Source organism: Salvelinus alpinus, chromosome 9 (genome assembly GCF_045679555.1).
Source record: "Salvelinus alpinus chromosome 9, SLU_Salpinus.1, whole genome shotgun sequence".
NCBI lineage: Eukaryota > Metazoa > Chordata > Actinopteri > Salmoniformes > Salmonidae > Salvelinus > Salvelinus alpinus.
In genome coordinates, this window is record NC_092094.1 from 72,723,425 (window position 1) to 72,735,540 (window position 12,116).

The 12,116-nt window shown below is 42.1% G+C and overlaps 1 protein-coding gene across 4 annotated transcripts; it reads left to right on the top strand.

Moving 5' to 3' along the window:
• Positions 1-2,482: 2,482 nt before the first annotated feature.
• On the top strand, positions 2,483-11,160 carry colec11 (collectin sub-family member 11). 4 transcript variants are annotated; one of them, XM_071327116.1, is made up of 7 exons: positions 2,483-2,626; positions 3,799-3,953; positions 4,109-4,180; positions 5,713-5,784; positions 5,878-5,931; positions 6,013-6,108; positions 9,299-11,160. In XM_071327116.1, exons 2-7 carry the CDS (start codon positions 3,824-3,826, stop codon positions 9,577-9,579), a joined length of 705 nt encoding a protein of 234 aa, XP_071183217.1. In that variant the 5' UTR covers positions 2,483-2,626; positions 3,799-3,823; the 3' UTR covers positions 9,580-11,160. The 4 variants fall into 4 exon arrangements, with proteins under 4 accessions (XP_071183217.1, XP_071183214.1, XP_071183216.1 ...); XM_071327113.1 differs by lacking the exon at positions 9,299-11,160 and adding an exon at positions 6,312-6,922; XM_071327115.1 differs by lacking the exon at positions 9,299-11,160 and adding an exon at positions 6,330-6,922.
• Positions 11,161-12,116: the final 956 nt, after the last annotated feature.

Below are 12,116 nucleotides of genomic sequence, written 5' to 3' on the forward strand. Positions count from 1 at the left end.
TACTTAAGTCGTTTTAAGGTATCTGTAGTTTACTTTACTATTTATATTTTTGACAACTTTTACTTTTACTTCACTACATTCCTAAAAAAAATAATGTACTTTTTACTCAATACATTTTCCCTGACGCACAAAAGTGCTCATTACATTTTGATTGCTTAGCATGAAGGAAAATGCCCCAATTCATGCACTTATCAAGAGAACGTCCCTAGTCATCCCTACTGCCTCTGATCTGGTGGACTCATTAAACACACATGCTTTGTTTGTAAATTATGTCTAAGTGTTGGAAATTTAAAAAACAAGAATATTGCGCCGTCTGGTTTGCTTAATATAAGGAATTTTAAATTATTTATACATTTATTTTCACTTTGATACTTAAGTATATTTTAGCAATTACATTTACTTTTGATACTTAAGTGTTTAAAAAAAAATACTTTTACTCAAGTAGTATTTTACTGGGTGACTTTAACTTTTACTTTAGTCATTTTCTATTAAAGTATATTTACTTTTACTCAAGTATGACAAATTGGGTACTTTTTCCACCACTGTACTAGAGATGTTGGTTATGTAATTATTATCCAAGCATGTGCCTTATTCCATAGGAAGATTTGCACGGGATTCATTTCTCTAAACTACCCCCTGTAATTCTTTACTTTTTTTATTAAATTAAGTCTATGACAGAAGCCTGGTGTTTTTTATTCTAGGCGTGATGATATTTTAACATCATGCCTAGACGATATTAAGATTACAGTGATCACTCGTGCTTGGCTTCCAAATGTATAGGTGTCCCCATAGGCCTAATATTTAAATTGAGGAAATGTGATCATAATCATTATTCTAGCGATCCACGTTAGACGCCCATCCATCCTGCTGATGTGAGCTGCTGGGCAGCACGCTTGTACTTGATATGCATTTATGGATGAGAACGTGAATTTGACACTTCCAAAAATTTGGCGTTTGGCGATGTTTAACTTCAATTCATTGACACAAAAGTTGCGTCAGACAAAAAAAATGTTTTGTCTCTGGCTTGCATAGCTTTTGATATTGAGTCTCTGCCTCACAAAGTGATTGATGTTTGGATATTCCATTTATCCCGTACAAGTTTATGTGCCAAATAAATTTAAGACGTTACAGGTGTCAAGTTTATGGGCATGTGGCAGCAGTCTGTAGAAGGGAGGTTCCTAGGTGTGAGAAGTGTGCAGAAGGGCACGAGACAAAGGAGTGTGTAGCATTTCTAGGGAGTTTTTCCTAGCCACCGTGCTTCTACACCTGCATTGCTTGCTGTTTGGGGTTTTAGGCTGGGTTTCTGTACAGCACTTTGAGATATCAGCTGATGTAAGGGCTATATAAATACATTTGATTTGATTTGATTTGATTGGGGTAAGAAGCGGTATGTGTTAATTGTATGGGTGCCCATGGGGCTGGGTGGGAATCAGAAATGTCTGGTGCAAGAGAGGCAGGTTGAGGTTACTTAGAGTAGAGCATATTGTGCTGTATGCTGAGGCAGCGAAAGTTGAGGAAGATGGGTCAATGAGGATTCGTGTGAGTAGTGTAGATCTGTATCAGTACAGAGGGATAGGCCAACGAGTGATATATGCTTCAGTAAGATTGGCTTTTTAGCATTCATAGCAATGGTTATAAACTGTACTGCAAGGATGGAACGTAAATCACAGAAAATAGAGGTTGTGGTGGCAACTGCAGAGAAGTATTTGGGTGTGCGAGATTTGACGTCAGAAGAGTTACAGCGTTTGTTGAGTGGTGGTGTCCTGTCCTTTCAGGCTGTTGGCCTGAGGTAGGACTAGATAGGTTTAAATAGTGGAGTAGGGTGGTGGGTTTTTAATGAGTGTAGGGTTAGATGGTAGGGTATTTGTTGATTTATTTCCCTGGCCTCTCTCGCTTCCATCCTCTGTATTATAGCCCTGGAACCAGTAGCCTAGGCCAATGCGTGTCCCAGAAGTAACAATATAGTAGGAATATAGTCAATCCAATAAAATTATTGAATTAAGTTAGAACGTCTTCCTATCAGTCTAATTTACGTATACATTGTGATTGGACGATAGCTGTGAAGGTTATGGAATCAGGATAACCTCAAGCTCATTAATGATAGAATGTTCATATTTGAAGATTGCTGAAAGACCAGTTTGGCAATGACGAGTAGAACGTTAGCTAAAGAGACTGGTACTCAGGCTAGTAGAAAAGCACCGTATAGTTTTTGTACTTAAATGTTTTTGTGTAAACTGAGAACTGACATTGCAACTCTATTAGGTTGTTGTTTTGTACTAGCTACATCATAACCTATTCACTGAACATATATTTCAGTATTTGTGTGAAAATCAAGAATGGACCTTATAGTTTTTAATCCCCTTTAATTTAGTTTGTGTGCTATCAGAAGTGGATGTTGTCAATGACCCCCATGCTTTCCCATCCAATTATCTTTGAAGCCCCAGCTGCCTTTGGCTTTATCTGTGAAACGACCTATCACACACATTCTAGGGTCCTGAGAAGGAAACATGAAATCCCTGGAAAAACCACCAGTGTGCAACCCCATGTTAACTCATGTGGATCATTTAGAATAATCCTCAAACTGAAGCTACTTGCTGCTTTGTGGGTCTGGAAAACTCCACAAAAGGTAGGTTACATTTAGAAACATTGATGTGACTTGAGACCCATATAACAGTATCCTGTGTATGTCATGATAAACCAACCAAGGTTGCTTCATCTTTGGATGTTGTTTGGCTGTATGTGATTTGTCACAGCACTCTGTATTGTTTCATCTGGCATGTGCCAAGGCACTTTTCAAGGGAATTGACATCAAAGCCAGATAAGGAAATTTGGTCTTAGGTCAGATACATTCTGGCTTAGGCTACTGCAAGTTTCACCATTTTTTTGTTGTTGTTATATTGAGTGATGTGAAAGGGTTGGTTTGAGGTCTCCAATCAGTTGTTGTGATGGACTGTATAAAAGCACACCATCACATAGACTTGGGTAATCATTACTCATATCAGACTTAATTGTACCACGATTAATTGTACCATGATGTTGCCTTTTCTCAATTTACTGCAAAAAAGTCTTAATCTTAACTCTGCTCTTCAGATGTACAGGTAACTGCGAAAATAATGGAAACACAAAGTAAATGTGGGAGATACAAATTATTTTTAAAGCAGGTGCTTCCACACAGGTGTGGTTCCTGAGTTTACTTAAGCAAATAACATCCCATCATGCTTAGGGTCATGTATAAAAATGCTGGGCAGGCCATTATTACCATGTCTACCATGGCTATGCCCCCATAGGATGACAACCCACTGGGCACAAACTGGTTGAATCAATGTTGTTCCCACGTCATTTCAATTAAATTACATTGAACCAATGTGGAATAGACATTGAAATGACATCTGTGCGCAGTGGAAATGTCCCCATCCACAGGGCACAGGTAGTCACTGAATGGTGTAATGATCATGAAAATGATGTAAACCATATGCCATGGCCGTCTCAGTCACCAGATATCAACCTAATTTAACATTATTGGAGATTCTGGAGCAACGCATTAGACGGCTTTTTCCACCACCATCAACAAAACACCAAATTATGGAATTTCTCGTTGAAAAATGGTCTCACATCCCTCCAATAGATTTCCAGACACTTGTAGAATCTATGCTAAGGTACATTGAAGCTGTTCTGGCGGCTCGTTGGTGGCCCAAGGCCCTATTAAGATACTTTATGTTGGTGTTTCTTTTATTTTGGCAGTTACCTGTATCTCTGTGTGTGTTTGTGTCAGTGTATATCTCATACAATTTCTTCCAGTCCATCAACCCATCCATGTTGCAGGATGAGAGGAGAGAAGCTGATGCCTTGTGTACTTATCACTCTACTGGGGCTGACCCTGATGGAGTCAGCTCATGGACTGCACATGTCAGACGAACCCTGCTCTGTCCAAATTCTCATCCCAGGACTCAAAGGCATACACTCACGCTTTCATCAAAAATTAGAGTCTAAAACAAGAAATCATATAGGACTCATAGGATTGCAGTGTGCACTATTTATCAACAGTAATAACATTTCAGAGTTGTGCAGTTTGTGTTTTGATTCATGAAGCTTTCTCTCCATTTGACAGGAGAGGAAGGAGAAAAGGGAGTGAAAGGAGCACCTGGGAGACCAGGAAGAATGGGTCCACCAGGGGAGATAGGTAAGCCTCTATCTTTGAAAACAGAAGCAAAAACAACGTTCAGCATTCTCTCTGTACAGGTGCTATGCTTTGATGACATCCCTCACAATATCACAAAGTTTTGACTCTATGGAGGCTGGACTTGGGAAACTTGGGCGTGGTATGTTTTTCAGCGTTGTAGGGTGTTGGGAGTAGTTATCTGCTTGAGAATTTGGTTGTCATGAAAAGCTTTTAGGACACGCCTACTGATTTCCCTTCGGAAAAGGTCTTTGGATAACCCTTTGGCCTATCACTAAGGTGTCTCACTACATTTGTGTACTTATTTATTTTACAATAGACTAGAACCATACAGATTTTTCCCAGAATGGTTTAAAATAATCATATTTCCTTTAACAACATGATTCTATGATGTATTTATTTAATTGGACAGTTATTGCAGGAACTAGAGTAAAGATCACAGCATGTACTGACAATCATTTCTCCTAGAGGATGTTGTGCGCTGGTTACATCACTACTAGGCAGTCCAGAGCAACAGAATGTTTACTTTAGGTCAGAAGTTGCGTGAGAAACACTACCCAGAATCCCCTGAATCACTGACAAGTGTTTACAGCAGCTGTTAATTAATGAGGACTGGTCATAGAGATAGATAGAGTACTCTAGTGTCCAAAAGCCGGTTTTAGCATGGGCAGCACCATTGAGGACTTTCACCATTTTGAAGTAGTCAACTGGGTGGGACTTCCTATGGGTTAAGTAAGGATCACATAATTCCATCCAGGTCACCAGGAGGGAGCAGCCAATGAGTTTACTCGTGAACAAACATTCCATAACTGCAATTGGCAGTAAATTGCAGTATGCACCCTTTCAGTTTGTTTGTCATAGAAGTAGTAGAATAATAAAATTCACTACTTCAAAATGGAGATGGCTCTCACAGACGCCATAATGGCTCAGTTACAATGTCTATCTAAGTCTATGGGGCTTGGTGGACGCTGTCACCAAAGACAGGTTTTTTATTTTTATTTATTTAACCAGGTAAGTTGACTGAGAACACATTCTCATTTACAGCAACAACTTGGGGAATAGTTACAGGGGAGAGGAGGTGGGATGAATGAGCCAATTGTAAGCTGGGGATGATTAGGTGACTATGATGGTATGAGGGCCAGATTGGAAATTTAGCCAGGACACCGGGGTTAACACCCCTACTCTTACAATAAGTGCCCATGGGATCTTTACTGACCACAGAGAGTCAGGACACCCATTAAACATCCAATCCAAAAGACAGCACCCTACACAGGGCAATGTCCCCAATCACTCCATAGGGGCGTTGGGATATTTTTTTTAGACCAGAGGAAAGGGTGCCTCCTACTGGCCCTCTAACAAAACTTCCAGCAGCATCTGGCCTCCCATCCAGGGATTGACCAGGACCAACCCTGCTTTGCTTCAGAAGGAAGCCAGCAGTGGGATGCAGAGGCTTTGTTATTTAACCCACGTATTACTTTGATTCTGAAATCAGTAACAAAACACTTCTAGTAACAGTAAAACATGTTTTCCTACAGGACATCTGGGAGTTAAAGGACAGAAGGGTATAATGGGACATTATGGGAAGATTGGCCCCAGTGGAGTCAAAGGTAGGAAAAAAACAGAACAACTTGCATTTACACTTCTGTTTAGGGATGCATTGCTATATTTTCCATGTACTTTAACAATGTTTCTACTCTCAGGTGTAAAGGGAGATATGGGTGATCTTGGATCAAGGGGCCCGAATGGTGATCCAGGTAAAACATTTATTTGTTTGGAGAAACATTCTAGGTCTAATTAACAATAAGCCCAAGCCACGTTTTGTTTTGTCTCATCAGGTGTTCCATGTGAATGCACACCCCTGAGGAAAACTATTGGCGAGATGGATATCCTAGTGACACAGTTATCCAATGAGCTGAAGTTCATAAAAAATGGTACACTTTCAGGATGTCTGGTTGAATGTTAAATTAGGAATTTCCAATGAGTAACGTAAAGACATAGAGCTATCAGTTTCATTTCAGTATTAGTTTAAATGCTCGTATCGTAGACCATTTTGCTTTGTTTTCTTCCATTCACAAAGTAAACGCTGGGTATATATGTCGGTGTGATTATAGAAATACAAGTGCTCATTTTTCAGCACTGCCCTCCCCTGCAGCTGTTGCCGGCATCAAAGAGACCGACAGCAAGGTCTATCTGCTGGTCAAGGAGGAGAAACGCTACACCGACGCAGAAGTCTATTGTCAGGGGAGGGGTGGACACCTGGCCATGCCCAAGGATGAAGGGGCCAATACGGCCATCGCTGGGTACATCACAGAGGCGGGCCTGAGCCGGGTGTACATTGGTATCAATGACATAGACCGCGAGGGCCATTTCACCTACGTGGATAGCTCCCCAATGAGCACCTTCAGCAAGTGGAGGGAAGGGGAACCCAACAATGCCTACGAGGACGAGGACTGTGCTGAAATGGTGGCGGTGGGGGACTGGACCGATGTTGCCTGCCACCCCACCATGTACTTTGTCTGTGAGTTTGACAAGGACAGTGTCTGAGGAGCATTTGTTTGAAAGTGGTAGTGAGTTATAGAGAAGCCTTTTATAGAGTTCTTCAGATCTTGTTCAGTATGTTGAATTATTTTGACACAGCTACATTTAAATGTAATCACCCACCAGTGCTAAATATCATTGTACAGTATAAAAGATTGTGTACTGACATGCAACAACAGTTGTGTAAAGACAAGGGGTTTCTTCTCAGTTGTTCCAGTTTTCTTCCTTTTTGACTTGAATGGATGCTGTTTTTATAAACCATTGCATTTAATGGATACAGCAATTTCTACCTTGATCTCTTAATCTACTTGGTATCTGCTTTTTGAAGATGAAACTTTTTTTGTCTTTCTTGTCATGTTTATGTGAGTTATATATTGTATCTTGAAGTGAACTGATTTTTAACCCTCAAACTACCAACATAGTTACATACAGTGCCTTGCAAAAGTATTCATCCCCTTGGTGTTTTTCATTCAGTTCATTCAGTTTTTAGAATTTTGAAGTAAACATTAATTTTGTCATATTTATGTAGTAAAATCGACGTCCAATTAAAGGGGCAGTACATCAACATTTTAAATATACTACATTTTTGGGGGCAAAAAGTTATTCATCCATTGATCCTGAGAAACAATGACCAAAAATATGGCTTAATCTTTTTTATTTACTTACCCCACAGCCAGTATTAGCATCACTGCTAGTGAAACAATGGGAGTGGTAGGGCCAATGGCAGGATGCTTCAAAAAGCATACCCATACCCTCAGTCACTTTAAACCAAATGTTATAACAACCAAAATACCATAACAAGTTGCACATATAGCATATTGGAGGGTATTATAGAAATTAGGGTATTTTCTAACATTTTAGATTACACACCAAGAAATATATTTTTTTGATTACCCAGTGTGTACATTCAGAGAGTAGCTGGTTTCTGTATTGCAGTTCTATCAAGTATTCATACCACTGACAGTCTGTTTTGACTGCAACTAAGCATATGTCTAAGATCATTTTGATTTTGTACACGTTCATACCTAGTTATAACTAGTTAAAACCATGGTCGAGTGCATAAGGTGCTCCATCTCTGCAGGTAATCTTTCTATCAGATCACGATCACTCCAACAGGTAACCCTCTAGCCTCTGAGGGTCTGGATTACTTATGTATTCAGAGAAACCTAGATTCAAATAAAGGTCCTATCTATCAAATTTCTATAGGGGGAATAAGGTGTTTTTGTCTGGGGTCAAAATTACCCGGACTTGAACTTTTTCAAAGTCCATATTCATACAGAAACACTAAACAATTATTTAGATTTATTAAGAACAAGTCGATTGACGAAGTCATGAAAAAGCACCTTTTGGGTCAAAAGGACCCTTAACAAAAATATTACTTTAGTTAATCAGCCACTTCTCCTTTGTTAAATGTCACGACTTCCGCCGAAGTCGTCTCCTCTCCTTGTTCGGGCGGCGTTCTCCTTGATCCAGTCCCAGTGGGATGCGGCGTTCGGCTGGATCCAGTCCCAGTGGGATGCGGCATTCTCCTGGATCCAGTCCCAGTGGGATGCGGCGTTCGGCTGGATCCAGTCCCAATGGGATGCGGCGTTCGGCTGGATCCAGTCCCAGTGGGATGCGGCGTTCTCCTGGATCCAGTCCCAGTGGGATGCAGCGTTCTCCTGGATCCAGTCCCAGTGGGATGCGACGTTCGGCTGGATCCAGTCCCAGTGGGATGCGGCGTTCTCCTGGATCCAGTCCCAGTGGGATGCGGCGTTCTCCTGGATCCAGTCCCAGTGGGATGCGGCATTCTCCTGGATCCAGTCCCAGTGGGATGCGTCTCTCCCTTCCCAGGGAGTATGATGGGACGGCAGCACGGTGCCAGTGGTTCCTATTACAGCTGGACCCATACCTGGACCTATACCTTCCCTCGGGAAGGGAGAGGGTGTCCGCCCTCATCTCATGCCTTTCGGGGAGAGTTCTGGAGTGGGCAAACGCTGTGTGGGGCGAAGGAGACGCGGCGTTGGACCACTTCGAGGAGTTCTGCCGCCGCTTCCGGGCCGTCTTCGACCATCCACCCGAGGGTAGAGCGGCGGGGGAACGGCTCTTCCACTTGAGGCAGGGGACGAGGAGCGCCCAGGAGTTCGCCCTGGAATTGGCCGCCGGAGCAGGATGGAATGACAGGGCCCTTATCGACCACTACCGATGCAGCCTGCGCGAGGACGTTCGACGGGAGTTGGCCTGCAGGGATGCCACCATCACTTTTGACCAACTGGTGGTTCTGTCCAACTGGTGGATCTGCTCCTGTGGTGGATGACTGGTTCAGGAGCGCGGAGGAGACATGGGAAGCCGCCCATGTTCACCTCCAGCGAGCCGTGCTGCGCCAAAAAACCAGCGTGGACCGTCACCGCAGTGAGGACCTCAACCGGGGGACCGGGGCTGGGTCTCGACCCGAAACCTGCCCCTTCGCCTGCCCTGCCGGAAGCTGGGCCCGTGGTTTGTGGGGCCATTCAAAGTCCTGAGGAGAGTGAACGAGGTGTGTTACAGGTTACAGCTTCCCCCCGATTACCGTATTAACCCCTCGTTCCATGTGTCTCTCCTCAGGCCGGTGGTGGTTGGTCCGCTCCAGGAATCTGAGGTACTGGAGGTTCCTCCGCCCCCTCGACATCGAGGGGGGCCCGGCGTACTCCGTTCGTTCCATCCTGGATTCGAGGCGTCGGGCGAGGGGCCTTCAGTACCTCGTGGAGTGGGAGGGGTACGGTCCGGAGCAGAGGTGCTGGGTTCCGGTGGCGGATGTGTTGGACCCTGAACTGCTGCGGGAGTTCCACCGTCGCCGGCCGGATCGCCCTGCTCCTCGCCCTCCGGGTCATCCCCGAGGCCAGTGACGGCGCGCCGCTGGAGCCACGCGTCAAGGGGGGGTACTGTCACGACTTCCGCCGAAGTCGGCTCCTCTCCTTGTTCGACGTCACCGGCTTTCTAGCCATCGCCGCTCCATTTTTTCATTGTTCCATTTGTTTTGTCTTGTTCCCTGCACACCTGGTTTACATTCCCTAATCACACTGCATGTATTTTTTCCTCTGTTCCCCCCCATGTCTTTGTGTGGGATTGTTTTTGTTGCGTGTTTCATGTTACGCGCCAGGCTGGTTTTTCCCCCTGTATTCCGTGGTATATCCACGAAGGATGTTAACTGTTAAACATTTGCTTATTTTTGTGACTGTTTCGCGCCTTGCACTTTTTACCTTTGACTGGAGGTTTAGACGCAATGGCATCTGTCTGTTTTATTGCCTCTGCCTAAATAAAGTGTGCGCCTGTTCACAACTCTCTGCTCTCCTGCACCTGACTTCTCCACCAGTAGCGCACAACACTTACATTAAAGTTAAAATAATTTGTGTAAATAATCTGAAGTAATATATTTTGCATTTTTAAATGGCTTAAATTTACTGTATCATTAAGAAATATATTCTTTCCAGTCATCGTATTCACCATATTTGTTTTTTGCTATACTGAATATTGAACTTTTTGTTATATTGCCTTACCATGCAAACTCATCAAAATAGTGAGTTATTGAAGTGATTCAAATTTGTATAACTATTTACCTAGGCCCAATCCATGTTGGAAAAAACAAGATTATGTCTTGTATGTTGTTCTTTTAACTTTTAATGACATGCATTTATTGGAATGCACACTTACAGGAACACTAATATAAACTATGTAAGCTAAGCTATGTGCAGTGTGTAGGTTGGAATAGGGTTGAAAGTGCACGAGAGGTCATCTGACAGATAACAATGGCTGATTGAATGGTGGTTAAGAGGTTGTGTGGCACGAATTGGTTAGAAAAAGTAATGTTTTCAGGTATGTTCAGAATAAAACATGGAGATTCCATAATGTTTTGCTAATAGGCTTTATGAACTGGTACTAAATATCTCTATTCTCTATGCTGCACTGTCTTCAGAGATTTTTAAAAATATATGTAATTTTTTATTTAACCTTTATTTAACCAGGTAGGCCAGTTGAGAACAAACTTACAACTGCGACCTGGCTAAGATAAAGCAAAGCAGCGCGACACAAACAACAACACAGAGTTACACATGGAATAAACAAACGTACAGTCAATAACACAATAGAAAAAAAGTATATACAGTGTGTGCAAATGGCGTGAGGAGGTAAGGCAATAAATAGGCCATAGTAGCGAAGTAATTACAATTCAGCAAATTAACACTGGAGTGATAGATGTGCAGATGATGATGTGCAAGTGGAAATAATGGTGTGCAAAAGAGCAATAAAGTAAATAAGAACAATATGGGGATGAGGTAGGTAGATTGGATGGGCTATTTACAGATGGGCTGTGTACAGCTGCAGCGATCAGTTAGCTGCTCAGATAGCTGATGTTTAAGTTAGTCTCTGGAGATGCAGGGTGAAATATGTGGTTTGGGGTTGATAATTTGCCTGTATTGTTCAAAATATAATTAAATAAAAAAATTATACTAGTAGTCTACTATTGTCATTATTTTGTTGATTTAAACATTGTATAACTGTCCTGCTGGTGTATTGTGTAGGCTACTGCCACCTAGTGGCTAATAGTAAAACCCTGCTACCACTGTTCACTGTTAATCTCACATATGATGGGGTAGTTAAAAGCTACTTAGAATGTTTTTCCAAGATGCTACCAAATTAAAATTATGTTCACAATGTATCAGGTAAAGATAAGAAGTAAACCAGATGTAGCTATTTCTAGGAAACCAAAACACATTATTCAATTTCAACCAGCATACCTTGCATGTGAACCTATGAAAAATAGGTTTATGATACTTGTGCATCATCTACAACGGTGATCATCAACTAGATTCAGCCGAAGGCCGATTTTATGTTGAGCGGATGGTCGGGGGGCCGGAAACAAAATGACAAATAATTTGTAGACTGCAAATTGACCGAAAGAAGCCCAAACAGATTTAATGTTTGACTAAAACATAATAATTTCAAACCTTGCTTACATTTGTATACAATTACGTGTCTCTCTATTATGCGTGGGAATACTTGGGAACATATTTCTTAAATTATAATCATTTAGTGAAGTCCTTAAAATGACCTTTTCCTCTCATACAAATGTCTGTAAAATAAGTAAAATTATATAGGCCTACTAATCCGACCAGAGACAGAAGCAACATTTTTGGATGACTGTCTGCACATATAACAACTTTTCCATTACATCGGGTGAAAACATTTGAAAAGATGCCATGACCTTGAACGCAGCATAGGTACTATACTCTTGTCATGAGCTGAGTCATAATTGGGGGAAATTCATGTTAGAATGGTGCCCCCGACTGGAACTCCATATATGGGCATAGCTTCATAATCTAGAATTAATGTTGTAATGGTTTCCTTGCAGGAACTCCATTGGCCTAACAGGAAGACCTTATATGGA

Excerpts from the sequence above, each read along its gene's own strand:
- colec11 (XM_071327113.1), top strand. The coding sequence starts at position 3,824 with ATGAGAGGAGAGAAGCTGATGCCTTGTGTACTTATCACTCTACTGGGG. Across the intron at positions 4,181-5,712 it reads GGGTCCACCAGGGGAGATAG|GACATCTGGGAGTTAAAGGA; the intron begins GTAAGCCTCTAT and ends GTTTTCCTACAG. Across the intron at positions 5,932-6,012 it reads GGGCCCGAATGGTGATCCAG|GTGTTCCATGTGAATGCACA; the intron begins GTAAAACATTTA and ends TTGTCTCATCAG.